The sequence below is a fragment of the Tenrec ecaudatus genome (assembly GCF_050624435.1).
Source record: "Tenrec ecaudatus isolate mTenEca1 chromosome 11 unlocalized genomic scaffold, mTenEca1.hap1 SUPER_11_unloc_2, whole genome shotgun sequence".
NCBI classification, from domain to species: domain Eukaryota; kingdom Metazoa; phylum Chordata; class Mammalia; order Afrosoricida; family Tenrecidae; genus Tenrec; species Tenrec ecaudatus.
The window spans coordinates 1,558,751-1,584,678 of NW_027457630.1; the positions used below are offsets into that span (position 1 = coordinate 1,558,751).

Here is a 25,928-nt window from a genome sequence, read left to right on the forward strand (position 1 = left end):
ATTAATCAGAAAACACTTCACAGAATAAAAATCAAAATTCACAAATACATTTGGAAGGATGCATAATCACATTTGCTAAACGTTAAAAACTTAAAAGTATTTATACTACCTATTGTATTCACTTTGAGTTGTGAGGGAATTGGAATTTTTAGGTGCGTGGTTGATGAACCTTTACACTGGTAGAATCTCTTGGAATGTATCAAAGTGTTTATACATTTTGTATCAAATATTCCACTTACAATAACAAATTAATAAGTCATTTTTATAATAAAAGATTGTTCAAAATATTCACTGCAGTCATGATTATAGTACTGAAAAATTAGAATCAAACTCTCCAGACATATTTTTACAAATGAGAGTAGAGAACGAATGCTTTCATATGTAAATATTAAACCCTGTGAAAATACAAAGAATGAATGAGCATATAGTATTAGTACTTTCACATCTGAGGAGGGTTAAATGAGTATGGAGCAAGAGCAAAAGAAGGTTTTCATACTATATTTATGTTTTGTTTTAGTCTTGACAATTAGAAAGCGTTCAGTGGTTACTTATATATTTTAATATAGCCATAAATAAGAATACCTAGAGCAGTTTACTGAAAAGAGTTGCATAGAAGTCGATCCTTTCAACAATCAATGACTGATTAATTCAACAACACACACAAATACAACATTGCACTATGGATTGGAGTAGCAAGCAGTAGTATAAGGATGAGATAATGCACTATCCTCAAGATAAGGCTACACTCATCTAACTCACTCTTGCACTATCCTCAGGATAAGGCTACACTCATCTAACTCACTCTAACCCACTGCAACCCAGTCAATGCAGACCCACAGCGAGTCTATAGGGCAGCGTAGAACGGTCCCTTTGAGTTTCAAAGACTGTAACTTTTTTTTAATTACTTTTATTGGGGGCTCTTACATCTCTGATCACAATCCATACAATCATCTATTGTGTCGAGCCCATTTGCACAGATGCTGCCATCCTCATTTTCAAAGCATTTTCTTTCTACTTGAGCCCTTCATATCAGCTCCTCATTTTTCTCCCTCCCCCCCTACCCACCACCCTCCTGAACTCTTGATGAGTTATAGATTATTATTTTCATATCTTAAATCTTCCTCTGTTGCCCCTCACCCAGTTTTCTGTTGTTCGTCCCCATGGGAGGGGGTTTATGTTGATCCTTGTGATCGATTTCTCCTTTCTCCCCTCACCTTCCCCTTATCCTCCTGGTATCTCTATTCTCATTGTTGGCCCAGAGGGGTTTATGGATTCCCTGTGTTGCAGGCTCTTATATGTAGCACTGTGCATGTTTTGGTCTAATCCGATTTGTAAGGTAGAATTGAGGTCATGATGGTGTGGGGGAAGGAAGCATTAAAGAATTAGAGGAAAGTTGTGTGTTTCGGTGGTGCTCTACTGCACTGGCTCATCTCTTCCTTGTGACCCTTCTGCGAGGGGATGTCCAATTGTCTACCTACGGGCTTTGGGTCTCTACTTCTCCCCCCAACCCCCCACTCCCATTCACATTGAGTATAATTTTGTTCTGGGTCTTAGATGCCTAATACCTGATCCTTTTGACACATCATGATCGCACAGGCTGGTGTGTTTCTTCCATGTGGGCTTTGTGGCTTCTCAACTATATGACCACTTGTTTATCTTCAAGCTTTTAAGACCCCAGATGGTATATCATTTGATACCCGGGCACCATCAGCTTTCTTCACCACATTTGCTTATGCACTCATTTTGTCTTCAGTGATTTTGTTGGGAAGGTGAGCATCACAGAATGCCAGATTATTAGAAAAAAAATGTTCCTGTATTGAGGGAGTACTTGAGTCGAGGCCCGATGTCCATCTACAACCTTAATTCTTAACATATAGATATATGTACATAGATCTATTCCCCTCTCATTATATATTTACATATGTACATGCCTGTATTTAGACATCTATAAATGTTCTTTGCGCCTCCTGGTTCTTTCCTCTATTTCCTTTTACGTTCCTCTTGTCCCACCATCATGTTCATGTTAGGCCTTCATTTGGGTTTAGTAATCCTTGCTGCTACATTGCCCTTGGTTAGGGCCCACTAGGCATCTGAAGTCTTTCTCTCCATTGATTTTAGTTCACTTCTTGTTCTCTTATCCCTGGGTTGGTATCTCATCCCCTTCCTTTCTCCCACCTCCCTTTCTCCGTTATCCCTCCAGAATCATCAGTCCATTCTTATCTTCTCCGAATTGTTTATCCCACCTATCTTATTTAGATAGAAGACATGCAGAGACATTAATAAGCACAAAAACCAGGCAAAGCCAAAAGAGACAACAAAGGAAGTCAAAATCAACAAAACAATAAAATAACCAAAACCAAAAAGAAAGCCACTGATAAAAATGGAAAAGCCTCTAAATAGTTCAAGGTCTCTTTGCTAGCCTTTAAGAGTGCTTTCTAGTCAAGTCTGATGGGGTCTCACATTCTGTCTCCAAAGTCTATTTTTTGTATTCACTGGAGATTTCACCACTTTGTTCCCCTTGCTGCTCTGTTGCATGCCTTCGGTGTTTCCCTCCAGGGTGATGGGGTCAGACTGGCACATGCACTGTGTCTGCAGTGTTGTCCCCCTTAGCGCTATGGCTCAGTGAGGGACGTTGTGCCTCATAGTGGGGCCAGCCCTATGGTCCTCTCTGTGCATTGTCTGATCTGTGCAGAAATATCGTCCTTGGGGCTTGCTGGGCCAGGATGAGTTCCCCTCCCTCTCCATCCCTTTTCCTTTCTCCTGTGTGCTCTAATCAGATGTGCCCCTCTCCCCAGGCTGTAGGAGAGAGACCAGTCTTCAACCCCATGTGCCAAGATGTGACTACAACATACCGGCATGTACCAGGGAACCGATAGACAGGTGTGCGGGGCCAGCCCCAAACCCAACTATGTGGACACCCCCACCCCTTCGCTAGAAGAATGCACTTCAGAGGACAGCACTGAGACTGTAACTCTTGACAGGAATTGAAAGCCTCATCTTTCAATCCTGTGTAGAAGTTGGTGATTTCAAACTGCTGACCTTTCAGATTTCAGACCAACAGGTAAGCACTATGTCATCAGTGCTCCTCTACCAAGCATGTTGCCAGTTCACACGAAGTATATAGAACAATACAGAATTACCCCCTAGGATTTCCAATTGGCAAATCTCTCTCTCTCTCTCTCTCTCTCTCTCTCTCTCTCTCTCTCTCTCTCTCTCTCTCTCTCTCTCTCACACACACACACACACACACACACTGGACTTGCTAAAAAAATACCTATTCTTGCTGGGGAGGGTAGACAAGGCTTTTTTTTTTTTAAGTAGAACCATTTTTTAAATGAATACTTATATCTTCAATTGACTAAGCAAACGGGGATTTAAGAATTTTCAAATACTGGGCAAAATTCCTATGATTTGGGGTCAGAACAACTGCTGCTCAATTGTTTGAGGTTATCCCCCATCCCTAACTTAAGAGCTGCCCAATTTTTGCTGAGCTGAGTGACTTTTAACCTTGATTTCTCAGCTATACAATTTTGATAGTGACCAGTTCATGAAGTGCTTTTACTGAGAAGTATGAATGAGATCCTTCAAGAATTTCATGAATATTTGCTATCTTCTACTCAGTCTCTTTGAACATGCTTAATGGAGCAGGATGTAGTCAGACTCCAAAGGTTGACAATAGATTAAATAACATAATTAGAGAATTTACTAGCATATACTAAAATATGTATGTCCTGCAAGTCCAAGTAAATGCAAAACATTTCCCCAATTAAATCTGAGTTTGGATTTCTTGTGGTTAGTGCCTCAGAGTTAATTCCAACTCGTAGTGACAAGCACAACAGAAAGAAACACTGCGCACTCTTACAACCTTTCCTGTGTGGGATCATTGCAACCATTTTGGCAATGAAACCCCACACCAAACTCACTGCCATCGAGTTGATGGCGACTCAGAGCAACCCTATAGGACAAGATGGAACCGTGCCTGGAGGTTTCTGAGACTCGAACACAGTGGTGCTCCACCTTCCTAATGCTGTGATCCTGTCACACAGTTCCTCATGGGGGAGTGACCCCCCAACCACAGAATTCTTTTCTTTTCTTTTAAAAAAAAAAACCAACATTTTATTAGGGGCTCATACAACTCTTTTTAAGATTTTTCTCAGTTTTATTTATTGATCTTTCTTTTTTTCTTTTTTTACATTTTATTAGGGACTCATACAACTCTTATCACAATCCATACGTATACATACATCAATTGTATAAAGCACATTCATACATTCCCTGCCCCAATCATTCTCAAAGCATTTGCTCTCCACTTAAGCCCTTTGCATCAGGTCCTCTCATAGAATTATTTTCATTGCCACTTCATCACTGTCATTTTGCTACTGTTTTGAATCAGGAGACCTCTGTGAAAGGGCCGTTCCACCCCCACAGGAGTTGCGACCCACAGGTTGAGAATCACTGCTTTAATTCTTCTTGGGAGTATTAAGTCCCAGCTTTCACTCCAGGAGCAGATGGTGATTTCTGGCTGCTGGCTTTACCATTAGCAGGCTGATGAGTGATTACTATGCCACCAGGGCTCCTCGGAGGAGACATTTTGTTCCTGCCAAAGCACTAGCTACTTTGGATTGAAGGTCAGTAATTCTCCCAGATAATCTCAGCGGTGGGCAACTGTGAAATGTTCTAGCAGCTCCTCTGATGCCAGACAGGAACTTGGGTTCATTTTTACAGTTGGAGTTCCCACCTGTAGAAGAGTAAGTACCCAAGTGGTGCAAATAGGAAGCGTTCAGCTACTAACCCAAAGGTTGGTGGATCAAATTTATCCGGAACTTTCTGAGAAGAAGGCCTGGCTATCTGCTTTCCAATGGTACCAGCCTTGAAATATTGATGGAGTAATTTCACACTGCACATGAGTACCTTTTTCTTTTTCACTCACTCTCAACTGTGGACTAGCCCCTCCTGATGACACGTTCAAAGTACTTGACGTAAGTCTCACCAGCCTTACCTTGAAGAAGCATTTGGTCTGTACTGTTTCAAAGACAGTCTGGTCACTTTTTCTGGCAACCCAGGTAAATACAATATTCTTTGTCAATACCATATTCAAATGACTCATTATTCTCCAGTCTGTGTCCATCTTTCTCATGCACATGAAGAGATTGAAAATATCATGACTTTGATAAGGCACACTTTAATCCTGCAAGTGACATCTTTGCTCTTTAACATATTAAATAATCCTTTTACAGATTTAATTGATGTCTCGATTGCTTCTTTGCATGAGTGTAATTGTGGTATCAAATAAAACAAAATGCTTCACAATTTCAATTCTCCCCACCACCGCCTTCCATTTATCATGATGTCCCTATTAGTTCAGTTGTATTTATTTTTCATTAGGCAGAATTGTGAGGATTTATTTTTTCCTTAGGGAGAAGTACAATCCATGCTGAATGCTGTAGCCTTTTATCTTTATCAGTAAATGCTTCAGGTCCTCTTGACTGCTGGCAAGCAAGGTGTGCCATCTGCATATGGAAAGTTGTTTATGAGCCTTTTTACAATCATGATGGTGCGTTCTTCTTGCAGTCTGGCTTCTGGGATCATTTTTCTCAGCATCCCCTTGATTGCCCAGTGACTGCTTCTGGGTCTTTCTATAGGCTCTGCATGAGCGCTATTAAGTATTCTTCGTAGAGTAATCCATAGGTTGTTTTGGGATACACAATCAAATGCCTGTGCATTGTCAACAAAACGCATCCATCTGATATCTACAATCATATAGTTCATCTCACATCCTCTTCTCAATCCAGCTTGAATTTCTGTCTTTTCTCTATGTATTGTTATAACTATTTTAAACTTATTATCAGCAAAAATTTACTTTCATGTGATATTATGATTTTGTTTTAATAATTTACACAACATATTAGGCCACCTTTCTTTGGAATGAGTAAATACATGAATTTCTTCCAGTTGGTTGATGGGGTAGCTGTTTCCTATAATACTTGACATGGATGAGGGAGTGTTTCCAGCTTATGGCTAGTTATTGAAATATCTCAATTGCTATTCTGTCCGTTCCTGAATCTTTTTTTTCTTCAATATTTTCAGTGAAGCTAGGGCTTCTTCCTGTTATACTATAGGTTCTTGATTAAGATGCTACCTCTAAAATGGTTGAATGTGACCAAATTTTTGGGTACAGTAACTATGATTCTTTCATTCTTATTTTAATACTTCCTGCATTATTAAGCATATTTTCCATAGAATCCTTTGGTATTTTCGCTCAAGGCTTGAGTTTTTTCCTTATTTATTTCATTTTGAAAAATGCTGCATGTTGTTCTGTGTAGGATTTCTAACTGAATGTTCATGCATATTCATCATAATGCTTCACTTGTCTTCTTGAGCGAGCCTATAAAACTTTCAAGTCAGCTTTTACTTTGTCTTTAATTTTTCCGTTTGCTTTAGTTGCTCTATGATCAATAAATAGCAAGGTTCAGAGTCCCTTCTGACATCTACTTTGATGTCTTCTATCTTTCCTGTCTTTTTAATGACCTTTTGCTCCCTTCATCTATGATGCTCATGATGTCATCCCAGAATCATCTAGTCTTTTATCATTAATGATCAGGCAATGCTGCAAGGCTATTATTGAGATATTCTCTAAATTCAGGTGGGATATACTCACCTGAATACTCTTATATTTTTATCCTACTAGACTTGTTCTCATCTTTTTCAGTTTCAATTTGAACTTGCACAATAGCAATTGATGGTCTGTTCCATAGTTTGCCTTGTTCTAATTCTGGATAAGGATACGGAGCTTCCCTATCTGCCTTTCCACACATTGAGGAGATTTGATTCTTGGGTGTTACATCCATGTGGCTTTGTTTACAACTACATATGTTAAAATGAAGTTATCTCATGATCATTTTAAAAATTCATAATTATTGCTCTAATAACATTTGCATATTCCCTGGTGAATTTTAATAAATGAGAATAAAATGGTTTGTTTCAAGTGTTTAAGACTTCCAAAATTAAAATGGAAAGCAATGTTCTGACTCAGTCAACAAGGAATATAAATTAGGGGATATATTTCTAATAATATTCTAACAGACAGACAAAGGTTATAAATATTTTAAATATTACATTTAAAATTAACATGTTAATGTGAATGAGTGAAAAATATTCACATATTTTCCATTTTCTTTTGCTCTCTGTCTTTAAAATATCACTACTTGTTTTCTCATAAGCATTCTAAAACTTTCAGAATACGAGAAGGTACCCACTAAAGGGAAAAAATAAATGGAATTATTTTTTCAAAACTATAAATTTAAAATTTTTAAATAAAACAACCTTTATCACCTTCAAAGTACTCTCCATTACCCTTAACACATTTGTCATATTTGTGATTCCATTCTTGGAAACATTAAAAGTCATCTGTTCGGATGGCTGACAGTACCTCCCTCATTATTTTCTTCACCTTCTGTGTCGTCAAATTGCTGTCCTTTCATATCCCTCTGGATTCACGGACATAAAAAGAAGGTGCACAGAGTGAGGTCAGGTGAGTTAAGATGCATGGGGCCAGAGGGGCATGCTGTTTTTTCACCCCAAATTGGCACACTGAGATGGCTACCTGAGCAGGTGCATTGTTGTGGTGGCAGAACCAGAGTCCCATCCGCCACAAATAAGGTCTTTTTTGTGGCACAGTTACTCTATCATTTCAGAACCTCTAAATAGAAAGCTTGATTAACAATCTGACCTGATGGAAGGAACTCCAAGTGGATTATGAGTCAACATTTTTGTCTTTTTGAGATGTCGACGGATGTCTAGAATGAGTTTTATCATCAATCGGCATTTTACCTTTCTTGAAATAAGAAAAGCATTCATACACTTGAGTTTCTGAAGCATATTTTCCAGGCAGGAAATAAAATTTCACAACTGCATCCTGTTCTCTAAATTGGCCAAAAGAAAAACTGATTTCCAGTGATATTACTTCTACAAAAAAAAAAAAAAATTCACTGAGACCAGAAAGAACTTTCCCAGGTGACGCCACTGGGTGCGCTAAGAGCAAGTTACTCACCTACCAAGAAAAATGCATAGTGTGAAAGTTATGCCCAGTGGGGCTTTTTTCTCCATTTGGGGGGCGGGGGTTCCCCCTCTTTATAGAAATGTCTTTTTAAAGTCCTTCAGTTTTCTAAAGTAAACTTCCCTTTTATTAAAATAAATGGCATTGCTGTTGAAGTGTAGACTCTTGTCCTTTTTAACAGTATGGGTTCGACCGTCCTACAAGTTGGATGCACACACATGCCCTGTTAATTGCTAGCAGCGTTACGTGGTCAGGTTCAATGACTTCTCTGATCCTCAGCTTCCTTATTTATAAAACAGTAACAGGATCATTCGACATATAAAAAACAAACTTTTGAAAGGCAAGGATGTTACTTTGAGGACTAAGGTGCCATGGTCTTTTCAATTACCTCACACGCATGTGACCATGATAAGTTGGACACTGAATAAGGAAGACTGAAGAAGAGTCAACACATTTGAATCATGGTGCTGGCAAGAAAATATTGAGAATACAATTCATGTGAAGTGAATAAACCAATCTGTCTCAGAAGATGGGCAGCCATAATGCTGCTTGAACTGCATCTCATTTACTATGGGCATGATGGAGACCCGCCCCTAGAAAGGAATAGCACACTTGGTAAAGCAGAGGAGCAGAGACAAAGACGTCTTGACGCTGTGGTGCAACAATAGGATTGGACATAAGAACAGAGGGGGAGCGCGGCACGGGACTGGCATGTTGTGTCCTGTTTTACATGGGGTAACTGTACGTCAGAACAGACATAAGGGCACCGACAGCAACAACAACCAATCCTACATATTTCATAAGGCTTTATCAATTATTCATTAAATGAATAACTGTACACAGATTTGTGTCTGGTGCCTTTTAAGTTTCAGGTAATTGTTAGTTCATGATATAAGTTTTCTTCTAGCTACTTTAACTTTCTGTGGTAATCTATTGCACTACTTGCTTGTCTTGATTTTCTCTGGGTGAAATATTGGAGTAAGTGTATGCTCATTGACTTTCTGGATTTTTTGGAACTTCTATGTCGACTTAATCTTTCCACTGTATCTAAAACATACTTTAAAGTCTTTACATCATACTTTCAAGCAAAAAATACCTCTTAATCATTATTTTCACACATCGGTATCTAAGGAGATCCTCTCAATCTCTATTATTTCTAAATGTTTGCCCAATAAGTTGATGTTGTAATATGGAATAATTCTTAATTACCTGGTTGTAAGCAAAAAATGCTTCTAATTAAACAACTGTTTTGAATAAATACAACTGTATTAGACATTTTATTGCTGCTAAATGATCCTTAGTCTTAGTATTCTGTGAGCAGCTATTTTTGAACCTGAAGTTCCACCCAAAATGAGGCACTGACATCAAGTAACAGAAAATTTTGATACTGGTTCTTGGCTTCTTTAACAAGGAAACAGCAAAGGCCAGATATAAATTTCTTTTAAAAGAACCACTGAAAGTCCTTTACCTTTTTTTAAATGAGGTTTTCCTTATATATATTATTATTTATTTAATGAGTGCTGTTTTCTGAAACCTGATTCCAAGCTTTGATTTTGCCTCTATCAAAGTAATTATCTGGGATCGATATTTAGACTCATTAGTTTTGATTAAATACAAAGCTCTAGGGAACTATATGCTTTTTAACATGCAGAAGAAAGTTGCTATGTGATGGGATGTGCACACTGTGAAAGCAGTTTAATGTCCCGTTATGAGACAGTGCCTAATGCACGAGACATCTCTAGGTGGTTTTCACAGTATCATAGGAGAATTAACATAACGAATAATGACAAACACTTAAGTTAAGAGAACCACTGTGTCCTAATCTGTAGCTTGTAAAATCAAATTAGTAAATTAAAATTTGCATGTGAAGCAGTACAAACAATTCAGAACTGAGCTGTTTTACTAGTTCGTCTCCAAACTGAATAAATCACTTGGGTTTATTTTCAAATTATTTAATTTAAATAATTTTATTTAATTATGCAAAGCATGATTTACTTTAATAGTATAACAAATTATGAAAAATATCAATGAAAATGCTACTATAAGATTGTTATGACTCTTTTCTTGAGATGTTTAATCTGCATTTTTAATCAAAATTTGGAACTACCTGTTTCTGAAAGCAATAGCTTTTCATAATGCACCACATTTTAAAAAGATATACTAATCTATGTAAGAGAAAAAAACTGCTAACACTGAAAAGTGTAGTCTATCAAACATTAAATATGGTGCAATGGCCATTTTGTAGAGTTAATTAGTGAAATGGTGAAGCAATTATTAATCTCGAGTGGTCAATCGAATTTTCAGTAGAAATTGATCAAGCTTCTTCTGACTCAGAAACACCCTATGGCTAACTATTGATCAAGATTATATGATTATAATTCATATCCCACCCCCAGAGCACATGAAACAAATTATTTCAAAAGATTACTCAAAACATACACGCGATTGAGTTTAATAGAGAAAGTCTCACTAGTGTGAGTCTTGATTGGGTAGTTGCATAGGAAAACACACCTACCTGGCTAGGCTGAAGGCATCGTCGATCAAACCTGCTCGGTTACTGACTGAGAGAACCTATGAGGCCAACCAGAAAAATATTGTCCTGGTTAGAAATTTAGAATTAAAATCCAGGGTTCACATCTGAAAACGGATCTTAAAGAGAAAATCCAGAATTTACCTCATGGTTCCTTATTAACTGTTCGATTAATAATCTCCAATTCCTTAGGTCATAGTTGACCCTAAAGTATCTGGTTTGTTTGATGTTCCCCAACAACCAGCTTCCTTTGCCCAGAGAAGTGATCCTGTGGTGCTCTACAAACAGCATGTTTTTCAGGATGAAATAGATTTAGATGTTAATGATATATAAAGTATATTTTCTTAATACCAAGTGTAAAGTTACTAATAATTATTATTGCTCAATTAAAAGCTAATCTTTCACGTAATCATTTGCATCTAGGATATACTAGTAAATGTTTAGTAGGTTATAACTAGCCTCTATTCCTGATAAAATCCCTATCCCCTACACATAATTGTTTTTTCAACATACATGTGACCTAACATGTACTTGTGTCTGTGTGACATAGACTATATATGCATATAGTATGATTAGAATGAAGGGAAAAGTTTTGAGAACTACATTCTCTTAACGCATTCAGTAAGAAAGTTATTAAAACAATCGAGCTCATTTATTTCAGAGTCATGGGTGTTCCTTGCCTCTTCCTTGTGCTTTCTTGGAAATACTATAAATAACAGATGATGCAGCATCATCAATAACGCCGGAAAAAGAAACTGCATTTACTTAAGACTCTAATATTTCTACACATAATTAAAAACAAAGATAATAAATTCTGCTTATTGGAATCACCTTGGAAAATAGTAACTTGATTATATTAGCCAGGTAATTCAATTAAAGAAAGCGAGCTGGTAAAAACAATCTTATAACTTCTTACACATTTAACTCCTTCAAATATGGTACATATGGAGAATGCTATTCATTTTCAATTGTTTCCTTATTTATTTACACACCATAGGTCACAATTCCAATGATTTTGTACTTCATTGTGGATGCTTTCAGACCTTATGTGTCCTAGAACCTGCATACTCTTTAAATAAAATATTTTTAATCTTTGTGCATAAATGTAAGGAAATATATGTAAGTGTACACGTATACATGTATAAAACCACTTCCATGGAGTCAGTTCTAACTCACAGTGACCCTATCGGGAAGAACGGAACTGCTGCTCCTGGTTATGAGGTCAGCTAGCCTCATCTTTCTCTGAAGGAACAGCTGGCTAGTTTGAACCAGCTTGCAGTCCAAATGCTTAGCTTGCTATGCCACCGTTTACTATAGCATGTGTTCATGTTCTCTATCTACAAAGCCTCCAGGATTCAGCAGAGCTTATGCTAAAACAGTGTCTCATGCCCAAGGGAAAAATAAATCATTTCCATGATAGCTCACACCAGAAAATGTATCACAGAGACCATGTGCAGCCCATTGGAGTCAGCTTCAGTCCATTGTCAATGTTTTTACATCTCAGACTCCAAATCAGGTTTTCCTATTATTTCCCCAAGGACGCATTCAAACATATAGTTTTTGAATGGAATCTCTTTACATAGAGTCCATCAGAAAATAATTCTACTACCACAAAAGGTATCGTGGACAAAAGTGGTCATTAATTGCTCAAAACTGGAATGAAGTGGAAGATTTAGTCCAAACATGCCAGCAAGATGAAGAGGCACCTATTACAGTCCACTAAAATATAATCCCAAACTATTGAAAAAAATCTAATATTTAATGTTTCAAAGCACTGTACTTTGGCCACATTTATATGTAGTACCCGTGCAAACGAGGTTCAGACAGTTGTAATTCAATTGTCCAACACAGCTGAAAATAGTCCATCTCAGGTCTTCCACCATCTAGGCTTCTTTCTAGTCTGGTCTATGCTCCTGACACAACGTGGTATAGTGCTTTTACTATCATAAAATACACATTTTCACATTCCTTCTCTCTTTTTAATTTGAAAGGAGAAATATGACAGTTAAAATAAACTAGAATAGGGGCAAGAAAGTCATGCCCGACTATACATCTATATACATAAATGTTTAAACTTCGATAGCATATTCCTTTTTTAAAACCACTTTACCTATAACCTGATGGACAAACAATGACCTATAAGGTCCCTTTCAATGCTACAATTCAATGGAAAAGAAATGGTATACATTCTCTTAGGCTGACAATTGATCTCTAGTTTAATAGTGGTATGCAGAAGGAAAAGTCTATCAAGTTCTATTTTAGAGTATGAATGATTTTCTCTACCTATGAGACTTTATAATCTCCTTTTCTTCAAAACTTCAATGTTTATCCACACAATTGCTATAAAGAAGCTTTAGAATATCATCCCCATTTTATGGATGCAATGATGACAAGAGATATAGTTAACAAGAACATGTGGCAAGTATAAAAAATAAAATTGAAACATTAAGGATGCTGTTTCTGTTGATCAACTTTGACTTTATTTTCATGCATCTGTAAGTTCACAATGATCTATTCCTTATAAAATATTAAAATCATGTCTGAATTCACAGAATAAATTGGATCTCCCCACTCCTTAAGTAGTCACTTTATAGGTGATAATATTTAAAATTCAAGCCTCATATCTGATCATATAATTTAGGGTTTTACAGGTTTCAAATTGTCATGATTTATAATTATTAAATATAATTTAAAAGTTATTTCATGCTCATCTTTTATATAAATCTCATGTGATATAATTGGCTCTTGTTTTTAAATCAATTTTATTCAAAAATTTAAATCTATACTCAAATTAAAATAATATGTATGTATAAATGATAAAAGCAATTCTTACCCCTTTTATGTAGTCTGGTCAGTAAAAAAGAAGGAAAGGAAATAAAAGGCAGCCATCTCCTGCTTTTACGTTTGCCATTATTAAACTGATAACTAAAACCTGAAGGTTATTACTGTTCGTGAATATTTTTATGTCTCTGGTATAAGTGAAATCTGTAGAGAAATAATCCCTGGCAAGATATAGTAATACATTCTTAAATACCTTTTCAGTTCTAGTTAATTATATCCCTAAAATATTCTTCAAATTAACTAATGGCAAGCAATGAATTTTAAAGTGTTCTTTTTCCATGGCCTCGTGATGTACAGTGCATGATGAGAACCATAAAAAATTATGGAAGCTATATTTTGAGGGTCGGTAATAATAATTAAAATTTCTATTTGGAATGTTCCCAAAATGACACAAGTCTTAGGCCATATCAAAACACAGAGCAGTTAATACTTTAAAATATTTTAGTTCTTATCATTCATTTACCACCACCACACACCCAACACACACCCAACACACACACCCAACACACACACCCAACACACACACCCCAGGACCAAAAGAAGAAGGTGATATATTCTTTACAAACTTGGCTGGCTGCAGATGAGAAGAAATGTCAACCAGGATAACAAAACTGGAAATACACAATAAACTCTGTGATAACTTAGGTGGACTTCCTCCCTAAACTTGTAAGAGAATTAAATGAGATAATGTTCTGTAGCTCTTTAAGAGTCACTGGCATACACCCAATGACAAAGTGTTACATAACTAAGAGATCGCCCAGACAGCCTAACAAAACTTTACAATTTTATCCACGGTAAATAAGGGTGTGCTCATGAGAGAAGTATTAAAAATAACAGAAGAAAATCACAGCCCTAGACCTAGCTCTTTACCTAATTTGCCAACGGACTTGATCCAAGTTACCATCAAATTGTAATAAACTCATTTAGAAGATGGGGATTAAAATCATATTGCTTCTAAGGGCTTCTGAGTCTCAAGTAAGCCAATGCTGAAGGCAAAGGTGAGAGCACTTCAGCACTAGTTTAGTGTTTACTGACCTTTCAGAGCCAGTGTCTACTCTATTCTGACTGTGTTCTTTCCTAAAATGTAACTGAATGTATTGCCTTCCACTCTTGGGTAAGCAAATATCCAGTAAATATGCAAGCTATTACATTTATAATGCCTAGATTGTTGGTATTTTCTCAGTGAAAATGAAAGAGAGAAAAAATTTTGGCTGTTTCTAATAACTTAAAAATTGACTTAATACTTTAGGTAGCGTTTTATGTCATCTTTAGAAATAATTATATATTTATCCAAAGGGCTTCAAAAATTTAACTCTCAAGAAAATATGATGATGATAATCAAATTTAAACTTTATAATTAACTATGGCCTTGTGTGAATATATGTGAAATAAAATCTTTACTGACCATGAAAAATTACAAAACATTGATCTGGTTGTTGTCATTAAAATTTGGCTTTTTTTTTACATGTGTTTATAACAATTGACCAATGCGTTTTTCTCCCTGGCTTAATGCAGATACTTTTCATGTACATTAGTTGTTTGTTTTGAATAAAATAGGAGATAACATATAAAAGAAGTTGAGGTTAACCAATCTTTTCTTTTTACCTAATTATAGTGTGGTGTCAGGTTTTTACTAGGCCTCATCGAAGTTCAGGACTTCAAGAGAAGATGGTGCATAGGTAAAATGACACTGAAAAAGGCAAACTAGAAAGATGACTTTTATTTTTAGCTTCACTGGGAATCGGTCACCCCAATTTGTGCATTTATAAAGCATTTATAAGGCCTTCAAGTGACATGTGGAAAACTTACTTGCTATTGAGTAAACACTTGACGGTATTGAGCAACCTTAAGTATTAAGTGTTACCATGTTCGTGTCAAATAGAGAACACTGCTGGGATTGAAACAAAAGGACACCTTACACTCTGATATGTGTGCAGTGCCTGACTGTGGGGTGGGGATGTGCCACTCACAATACCCCCTTCATAAATAGCATCCCCTAGAGTTTTAAAGCGTATACCTGTGCAGTTGTTCATAGCAGTTCTTCATATTAACATTGGTGATATTTAAGGCAAACATGTTGAAAGAATGGACTGTCATTATCCTGATTAATAACTCAAGATGAAGCAATCTCTCAAGTACAACCTGTATTGGTCAAGGGAAGGCTTATGGTCTTCCCAAAAAGGAGAAAGTAAAGGATAAAGAGGAAATACCTTCTCCAGCAGGTTTCCAGTAAGAACAGACTCCCTATAGCCCTCACCTTCTAAGCTGAGTGTTTAGGCTGATTCAAATATATAATCAGTAAGTACTTCTACATTTCTTTAACTTTCTCATTTCCACTCTACATTTCAAAGGGATATGTCGTAGTTTATTTCTGAAGATTATTATGTCTCATGTTTCTAAGAAATGTATGGAGGGATGGCATAATTCAAATCGTTGGACAATTACAACTCCCTAGTTTCATTCACCATGTAATAACATATTATGTATTCAAGTAAAAGTGCTTCATGGGGATAAAAGAGAATTATAAAGGAAAATAAGATAGTAAGTGTGAATTCAGAATCACGAAATAAATGCTAACTCAAAGCAATTAAAAGAACAAATTGTAATGAGTTATTTTAAAGGAGAAGAAACCAATAAATGTTACAGTCAGCATTTCAATGTACCACCACATTACATGTGAATGTCTTATATACAATAAACGTGAATGGAATTGTAACTCTTTATAATATGCAGTTTCATATTAAAATTACATTAACACGAAATTATGAGTAACCTTCACCCCTGGGAATTACAAGTGTTTATGTTTCTGATAGTCAGATTACATTCTGGATTCAGTACATTTTGCCTATATGTAGCCATGCATCTATTTTGAGTACTTAACTGTGCCATGTATGAAATGAAACAAACATTTGTTTATTTACTTAAAACAAAAGATATATGCTCAAAATGATGTTTATAGCATAAAGAATTAAAATACACTAACAGCATTGGTGAAAGCAGCAAGGGGAAAAAGGTAGAAAAATGTGACCTTCTTAGTGCCACTGAAGTGTTAATAGAAGATGATCATCGCCTTTTCTCCAACTCGCTGGGAAGCGGAGCAAAAGGAACCCTCATGTGGACCCTGCTGTCCATGAAGGACTTAGAAGGGACTCAAGTACTCTTCTGTGAGTGATTGCAAATAGGCCCCTCTCCTGTTTGGCGCCATTTACACAGACAATAATGAGCCCTGGTGGTGCTGGGGTCAAAGAGCAACAGCTGCTAACTAAGCGTCCCTGGTTCAGTCTCACAGCTCCTCTGGGGGTGAAAGAGGACACCGGTGTCCTGTGCGTGCAGGTACAGCCTGGGACACCCTAAGGGGCAGTGCTCCCGTGTCCGAGGACTGCTGGGAGTTGGAATCTATTTGATAGCACTGGGTCTGTGGGTAGAAAGACAATGAACTGGCTCTTCTCCCTGCACCTTGAGGTTTGACCCCCAAAGGGTGCACTTTGAGGACAACTCTAATCCTCTCCCTTCAAATCCAATAATTATAATTATCTAATCCCATGAAGGATATTGCTTCTCTGGTCTCTAAAAGAGATAGTCTGAAAATGCAAAGACAGTGGAATGGGATTAAAACTGTTGCCTCAGTTTCAGTTTGTGAGACGCTGCTCTAATGGGAGTTCTGCTTACATTTTAATTAAATGTGTGATTATGAAATTATACAGTTTAAAACAGCTACGATGAGATCTACAAAAGCATTTAAATGTTTTCTCTTCACCATGAAAGGAACGAATAAACAAGAATTATATAGGCAGGGTGAAATTGGATGAGTCAGAAATTATACCGAAGAGATCCTCTTATGCTTTCTTATCTTGTAGAGGTGATTATCATTCTTCCATCTTCTCTTTCTAGTTTGTCTTTATGCACATTTTTATAACCCCAGAAACCAGAGGTTAAGTTGCTGAACAATTATCTGAAACCAATTGTCCACAGGGGAGAATATATATCTTACCTGATTTGTTAGACACCCAAATAATTGCTTCTGAAGACACATGGCTTCTATTTCCTACCACAATGGTTAATGGAATCTGCCACAGGTAGTTGCAAAATAGAAGAGTAGCTTTAAAAATACAAATTGGTGTTCATTTGAAAAACATGCATCTTCAGAGGGATTTTTATTAATGCTTTTTAGGGAAGCTACCAAAAACAACAATAAAAAAAGCACTCAGACATCAAAGTAGATTCTAATTCATTGTTTCTATCTCACCAAGAAGACTGTGCACTCAGAAGTTTTCTGTCAATGTAGAAGAGATCTCCTAATAATATACTTTGCCAAAAAAACCCAAAATGTTTGCATTAGGAGTTAAAAGTGGCTAAATACTACAGTATATATTGATTTGAATCTTAAAATAATTCATTTCTATTGTTTTAACATTAAACACTAGTGATTTTATGTATTCACATTTCACCAATTTCTCCTTATTTATTTTATAACTGTTCAGAGAGATATTTTATTATATTTCCATAAGGTTAATATGGCACACATAAGGTGATTCAGGCAAAGAGAATAAAACAAGACTGACAAGATCCCCCTAAAATCCATATAAACACAATGCACCCGACAGGGCACACCTAATGTCCTGCTGATTTAAATGAAATTTCCAAATGGATTGGCCAAGCACCACCGATACTTAATGTTCAAATGTGGGTCAGAGTTATAAAAGAGAAACATTTGATAAGGTTTGCCTTTTATAGTAATAAAAATCAAGGCCTATATGTTTACATAAAGTATCTATTTAATCTGAAAGGCTAACCAGTTAATGATAGATGATTTTACATTGCGTTCAAGCATTATATTTTATTTTCTTGAAATATAACCTGATTCCTTCAACTAATCATTGTGCTATTGCTAAACAGCTGGAAGTTCAAAGCTAAGAACTGTCCCACGGGAGGAAAGTGGGGCAATCAGCAACTGTACACGTTTACAGGGTCAGTAACCCTATGCAGGGTCATGACGAGTCAGAATGGACTTGCTGACGTGGGCCTGTCTTGTTGTTTTAGTTTGCTTTTATCATTGTGTCATTGGCAAGACTTCACAACAAGCGAGCAATGAGTATTAAAGTCATATATTTTGTTTGTGATATAAGAAGCTATACTGTGTCAGCTTCATAACTGGAGAGCGACTGAAGAACTGAGAACCAGGGGAGACGCCAAGTGACTGATCATAAAATGGGCGTCTTTCTGGAGATTTGGGAAGAGCAGTGCTGAATCGGTCCCTCGACACATAATTGTTTTACGTGTCACAGAGTTCATTTCTCACACTCACAATTAATACATGGGAATTCATCAAGAGTAATATGTCAGATGGAAAAGAGGAAAATTCATTATGTCATAACAACTGCTATCCCCAAAGTCAAAAGTCAAAAGGCCATCCTTGACATTCTGAATTTTAAATGATAAGCTGAACTTAATCAGAGAAACATTTCTGAGTGCCAACCATGTGAAGGTACCCTGTTACACTGTAACTGACTCCACATAATCCATCATGAAAGAACCAATTTATTGTTGCCTAACCTGGTTCTTTGGATAGAAGTTAGTGAACAAAACAATTTATGTTCCTTAAGAGAGGCCTCGACGCATGCAATGAAAAACATGTGATAAATATATGACAATGGACACACCGTGGGAACATCACAGCCAGATTATTTTATTATTTTTTAAACAGCATCCCTCACCAAAGATAATTAATCTATTTTGGTTAATTGGAAAAATAAGTTAAGAGGCAATAGTACCTGGATCTAATCTAAATGCTGGATCTAATTTTCAATTTAAAACACAAGTTTATTTTTTGTGTGTACTTGCAAACAATAGATATTGGAGACATTCAATTAATTACTCTCTGTAATTAGACCAAAAGGAACTGGGTGGAGTATAAGTAAAATGAAAGACCAAATCAATTTCTCTGTAAGACATAGACTAACTTTATGAACAAGACTTTATAGGTGTATATCTTCCACATTGAATTGACGATCTAAATTGTGAAGCCAAACAGATATTAATTAAAAAGCAAACAATATATACGACTAAAAACATCTAAAGACCCTCTAAATAAGTCTAAGACTCTAGTAGTATGTAATATTTTAAAAAGTGATTAGAAAAAATTAATGTGTGTAGTTAGATTATGTTCTTGTTGTTTCTGTTTAACTGATCATATGGATATCATATTTTAAGTAACAATAGAAAATTTTCAAAAAATATATCCCTTTCTTCAGTAGTTCTTAAGAATTCTGATTGTACTAACATGGAAAAGAATTGGTACGTTTTAAAAAGTGGAATGAGAAAAATCACACCCAGGAGTTGCTACTAACATTCACGAAGCATTGATGCACACAGGGAAACCCTCCGGAGACTGCTGCAGGTGGGGCCCATAAGGAAAGGGTGAGTGTGCGGACACACAGAATGCCCTGTCGCCCAAGACTCCCAGGAGGTGCCCCATGCTTCAGGTGGTATTAGTTAACAGTGAAATGTATTAAATTTATAATGAAATGAAGGAAAAACAAACTACGAAAATTCACAACTTCCTGTGTACCAAAGTCCTACCAAGGATTTTATGCACTTAAACACATTACTAAATATATGCAATTGTTAGAAATAGCAAAGATTCATTCTTCCTCTACTTAACAGCTAGGATATACATTTATTACATATGGAAAAATAATTACATTACACATTCAAAATGTTACAGGTAAGAGGTAATGATAATTGTCCCACAGAACAGTCATGGCAAAGCGAAAGTCATGATCAGTAAAGCTGGGTGCTTTGGGACCTACGGCTGGCCTGTAGAGTGGGGGGCCTTTGGCCACTTAACTGGGTTTGCTGATGCACAGAGCTGGACCTAAGTGCTTTGGGCTGAACCTTACACAGGAGTGCCATGCTTGCTGGGTCTTTGTTATCACCTGGAAGAGAACTTGGTGACTTCTCCTGACAGGACAACCATGTCCTATGTATTTTTCACCTTGATTGTATGTAATCTGTAAACTTCCTTAAATAAAACCCTTTAATCTCAAATATTGTCTGTGAGTTCCCAGTTGCCCCTCCAATGAACGATCCAAGTCAGTAGCTGAAAAGTCGAGAGCCGTGGGAAACATTTATTTTAGCACGTCAGCAATGTCTCTTCTAGAGACCTCGGAAGGCTTGTACAAGGAGCACACAGACTTGATTTTCAAGCTTTAACTGAACATTAATATAAATTAAGCAATAATCTAAGTGGGGAATAGTAAATTCTCATCTAGAGATGGATTCTGTCCTACTAGGAAAATTATTTTAAATAATAGAATGTCATGTATATATATTTTTTGCTCTGTTTGCCATTAAATGGATTCTGACGCATGGTCCTCCAACAGGTCGGGGTACAACTGCCTTAGGGTTGTCCCGGTCTGCTGTCTTAATGGGAGCACACTGCTCCCCCTTTCTGCCAGGGAGTGGCTGGCAGCTTCGACATGCCATCTTTGCTGGCGGCTGAGCACTTTAACACTACGCCACCAAGGGGATTTTAATTTTCCTCAACATTTTTATATACCAATTTCTCAGATTCAGAACCATCCAGGTGGTTTTATAATGCCAGCAGAAGCTAAGCGCTCTGTGCTAAAACTGCTTACTCATGCTGAGAGACTTTCCCCTGTGAAGAGCCAGGCTCCTGGCTGACACCTCTGATGCAGGTTATGGGCTGGCAGAGTATTTTTGTTCAATATTTGTTCTGTCATCTGGGTGTCCTTTCTGTTTTTCTGCATCGGGGAGGCCTGTGTCAGACTGTTCATTCTCAAAGGCATGGCCCCAATCTGGCTTCGCCACAGTCAAGTCGTTTTTGTGTACTTCGTGGTCCATGCCGAAGCGTGTTTCGCCTGGGGCCAGACGGTGGGTGATCAGGGCAGCCTTTGACAGCTGTGGGGACCCAGAGAAGGGGACGAAGCAGTGACAGGCAGATCCCGACAGGGTGAAGGGAGGAGTGTTATTCTGCGTGTTCGAGCAGTTTAATTGCAAAAGGCAACTCCTCATACCTGGTGAAGGCCTCTCTCTACTTGAGCCTTTAACCTCCATGTGCCCCCATCTTGACGAGAGTAGAACAAACTGCAAAGTCAGCAGTTTGAAGCCTCCAGCTCTTCCGCTGGAGAAAGAAGGGGGTCCTACTCCCAGCCCCAGCCACAGTCTCAGAAACTCCCAGGCTAGTTCAACCCTGTGTTTAGGGGGGCTAGGAGTCGCCATCAACCTGATGGCGCAGAATTGGGTTTTCATCTGTATGGCAGCAGACCTGCAAGTCTGTCCCCGGCAGCATGGCTGGGTGAGAACCCAGGGCCAATCTTTCCATTCTAACTGCTGTGGAGCCCAGCTCCTTCCTACACCTATAGTATCGTATCGTATACTATAGTATCGTATCGTATTGTATAGTATAGCTGCTGTACCAGTATTTATCTCAATACAACAGTGAAGACTTCATGTTTTCTTAAATGGAGTTCCAATATCAGCCACCAGAAAATGTTCATGAATCTCCCTAACACTTTTATTCACATCAAGCTAACTTGGAGATGCTATCCATTCATGTAAGTTTAAAATATTCCCCACCAATCCTACATAATAATGGATGATGAAGTCCAGCATCCTAATTTCCCAAGGTGATAGGACACAGCATGAGTAAACTAATATGAGCACTTCTATTTACTTATTACTTTTGATCTCTATACTTGCCCTCCCTTCACCCCTCCAATCCCTTACCAGGGCATTCTATATATAAATTTTAAAACTGCCTGATTTGAAGTGTACTTTCTTACATTGACTCAGTCTTTACTGAAACAAAGTAGTAAAAATAAACTAGAAAAATTGGATAGAATGTTTATATTCTGAATTTTAAGTAATTAAATGGGTTCCCCAATGTTAAATTTATAGCAAATCAAAATTCAGGTGTGTTTTCTATAGTTTTAAACACCACATTTGAGGGAAAGAGAATATATTTTCATATTGCCACTTCTACTTAAGATCACCTTAAGGTATTTATTTAGTTTTTGAGTTTTGTTAACTAGGATAATATTTATTATCTAAATACTTTTGATTTGGTTTTCTAGATTGATCCCATTCAATTCACAACACACCTTAACTTTCTTAAAGATGATTAAAAAATATTATAACAAAAAGTAAAATATCATATCTCACATTTAAAATGATTAGAATAATTTAAAATAGTCTTCAATGAAATACCATAAGTGTGCTCATCAATCAGGGGTTAAAATATGTAAGGTATCGGCAGTAAAAGGAATCAAAAATACCATATGGAAATAAAGAAATAAAAAGAGTCTTAACTTATATTTCAGAATTATGTTGTCAAAATTATCTTAAAATATTAAAATTAAAAGGTGAATGGCAAAAAGAAAAGTTCCTATATTCATGTTAAATTAAAAGAGAGTCAGTGGTACCTGCTGTTTCGATGTTCAAAGGTTTTGGTCTTAGCACTTATATCATAAATGAAGCGTTGCTGGGTAATGGTTACCCTCTTTTCGGCTGTTGCATTTCCCAAGATGGTGATAACGGGATAGCCCTTCTGGAGCGTCCACTGATCCATGACTTCTTGTATATTTACATATTTTCCATTCCTCTTCAAAGCCTTTAGAACCCAAATTGGATAAATGAGCTTTATAAGCATGAATTATACATATAATTATATTAAATCATTTTCACTTTTACCTTTAATATTTACCTAAATATGAAACATTTCAAGATCAGTGAAGCTAATATAATGTGTTACTAAAATTAATTTTCTCACCTTAAGTTAGGCTTCATGCATATATATATGGAAGTTTCATTAGCATTAATTTTTTTTACATAATGGAGAATAAAATACATTTTACTGGTAAAGTAAATACATGCAGCATCATTAAATATCCCCAGTGTGTCTAGTTGGTATATTTAAATATTTGTCATGCACACAAGAAAACATATTTCCTTAAAAACTTGCAGTATTTCTCACTTTAGCATGACTCACTTTCCAAATATATTAAAATTGTATTCCATAATTATTATCTTTTTAAAGTATGAAAGGCATCAATAACATTAAGTACATTTAAATCCCATTGTATTTTTATTACATTTTATATAGCTCATTACTATACATTTATAAATAATATGCGACAAAGGAAATAAAAGCTCAAAATGAAAACATACTGTCAGCGTCAATAAAAGTTACCAATGGTTTGGGTTCTTTTTCTTCCTATACTTTACCTCTGAGAAGGCATTCCAGAGATCATTTCTGGCTGCGTTGCCATACTTATGAATGGTTAAATAATCCTACAAAGAAAATAAGATTTGAATTACAATTTAACTGCTAAGCAATTACCAGTTAATATAATCATTTCTCAAATCAAATAAACAATTCTATTTGCTGTGCTTATATTGATACAAAGAGAAATACTCATAAAGGTTTATAAGAATTAAATTTTAAACTATTCAAAAAAACTTAAGCATAGCATATTTTCTAATTAAGTATCAAATAACTTTAATCTTTAAAAATTATTTTTGAGAGTTGAATCATTTATAGATTTGGGGGGGTCAAAAAACATCCCTTCATTTATCATGTCAACCTTGGCTTTTTGAATTAAATTACCTCCCCAGTGTAATATTTTGGGAAACCTTGCCCATCAGGATTTTAGACTGGAATCTAAAAAAATATTTCATGGGATAAGAACAACTCTGACAATAACAAATCTTTACTGCGGTGGATGTCTTTCGAGTTCAGATTCCATGGAAGAGTATAAAATGAAAGCAATGTGTGGTTTTGTGTGACCCTTATCAGAAGGCCTAACTAAGAAAGATTTGGTCAAGTGGGACTGGCTGATTTTTGTCTACGTAGCCAGTGTAAATGAGTCCCAATGGCCTTCTGTTAGTCAAACAGGTAAGAGGTATCACTTTGCCCAAAGAGGACTGTTGTCACAGGCTTTCTAGTGCGAAGGTGCCTATGATCACAGAGATAAACATTGCTTTTCATTGACTTGATGAAAAAGTATTATTAAAAAGAAATTTTATCCTGGTCTAATATTTTTTTTAATTTAGGAATTCCCAACTATTAGTTAAACCTACACACTCTCTAATTTAAGCCTTCCTCCTCTCTGGGAGGCATGGATGCATCGCGGTGAATGCGTCCTCAGTTATGACGACTGGGCACTTAGTTTTCCGATGTCGAAGTGGGAGAAGGAGAAGAACATAGATGATGTTAAGCAAAGTGTCTCATTTGAGATCCTTTCAGCCCTAGAACTTGGAGGTAACAGGCAAATGCTTAATTTACATGCCAGTTCTGAAACTGGGGGAAAAATGCTGACTCCATTGAGAACTTTATGTAAAGTGGGATGCTTTGGAGATAATTAAAGTTGTAGAAGCAGATTTTCTGAAATACAAATTGTAGCACCTGTGACAGATTGAGCTTTTGTGGGCAACTCACATGTTCAGATGGCACCTCCCACTTAATCAGACGCCTGGAGAAGCAACATCCACACTGACTTAGCAATGACAGATTTCTCATCAAGATGCTCTGGACAACTTTACTGCGAATTTAGATCTCCAAAGAACTAATCTGAACCTGGAGTTTAGCTTTGGGTAGGAGAGCTATATGAAGCACTCTCTATTTGAACCCTGGGACTAGGATTTAAATCATTTTCTGATTAGGTGTTAAAATTATTAGAAATTTTGCTTTTAATTTGTTTGTGTGTGTATCTTGGGGGAATCTCTTGAATACACTGAAAAACAATGGACATTGAAACTTATAAATGTATGTGAAACATCTATTTAAATGAGAACTATTATTGTTGAGTTCTGTTTATGCAGAGGTATTGGGATAATAAAAGAGAGGCAGCAAAGGGACACGGATGGATCTGGAAAGGACCGATGCAGGAATACAGGTTTCCCCTTGGGGTGGATCAGAATATCTACAGTCAGTCTACCATGAGATCGGTTGGATCTTAGCTTGATTTTGATCATTAGCTCAATGTCTTTTTTACTCTCCCAATTCTGTATAAGGCTCCAATTTGTTTCTAACAAGCTGAAATGGCAATCAGTCAGGATTAAGAAGGGGGTCTTCATATGCCAGGCTGGATATTCAGGATAGAAATGGTATGTTTTTGTTGGAATCCCATCAGCTTCAATATTCATGGCATTGGAATTCTTCAGATTTCAACTGTCTTTCCTCCCCAAACACATATTCTTTAGTTATCCCAGCCTTTCTCTTATACAACAACGATATACATATGGAAATATATTCTTAGTCTTTGGAGAATTACAAAGAAAATGTGAGGATCATGCCTATTAAAAACCATATCATCTATTTATTCTTTTATTTCCATGAATTGTATAATGCACTTAGTATAGACCAGGAAGGTTTCGTGGGAATGGAGGAACAGTGATGGGCAAAAGGTCGTTGAGAAAAAAATGTAAATAACAAGATGCAATTTGAGTAGGTCCCTGTGACTGAAGCTGTGAAAGTCTTGG

At 36.6% G+C, this 25,928-nt stretch overlaps 1 protein-coding gene across 4 annotated transcripts in view; it reads right to left on the bottom strand.

The window, feature by feature from the left end:
• The window catches only part of LOC142435924 (thyrotropin-releasing hormone-degrading ectoenzyme-like), a 334,108-nt gene that overhangs the window by 114,875 nt on the left and 193,305 nt on the right, over positions 1-25,928 (bottom strand). For all 4 annotated transcript variants that reach the window (XM_075539963.1, XM_075539961.1, XM_075539964.1 and 1 more), the window contains 2 exons: positions 23,673-23,738; positions 22,871-23,058 (listed from right to left, as the gene is read on the bottom strand). In XM_075539963.1, the coding sequence (XP_075396078.1) occupies positions 22,871-23,058; positions 23,673-23,738 (254 nt within the window). The remainder of the gene's footprint in view (positions 1-22,870; positions 23,059-23,672; positions 23,739-25,928) is intronic.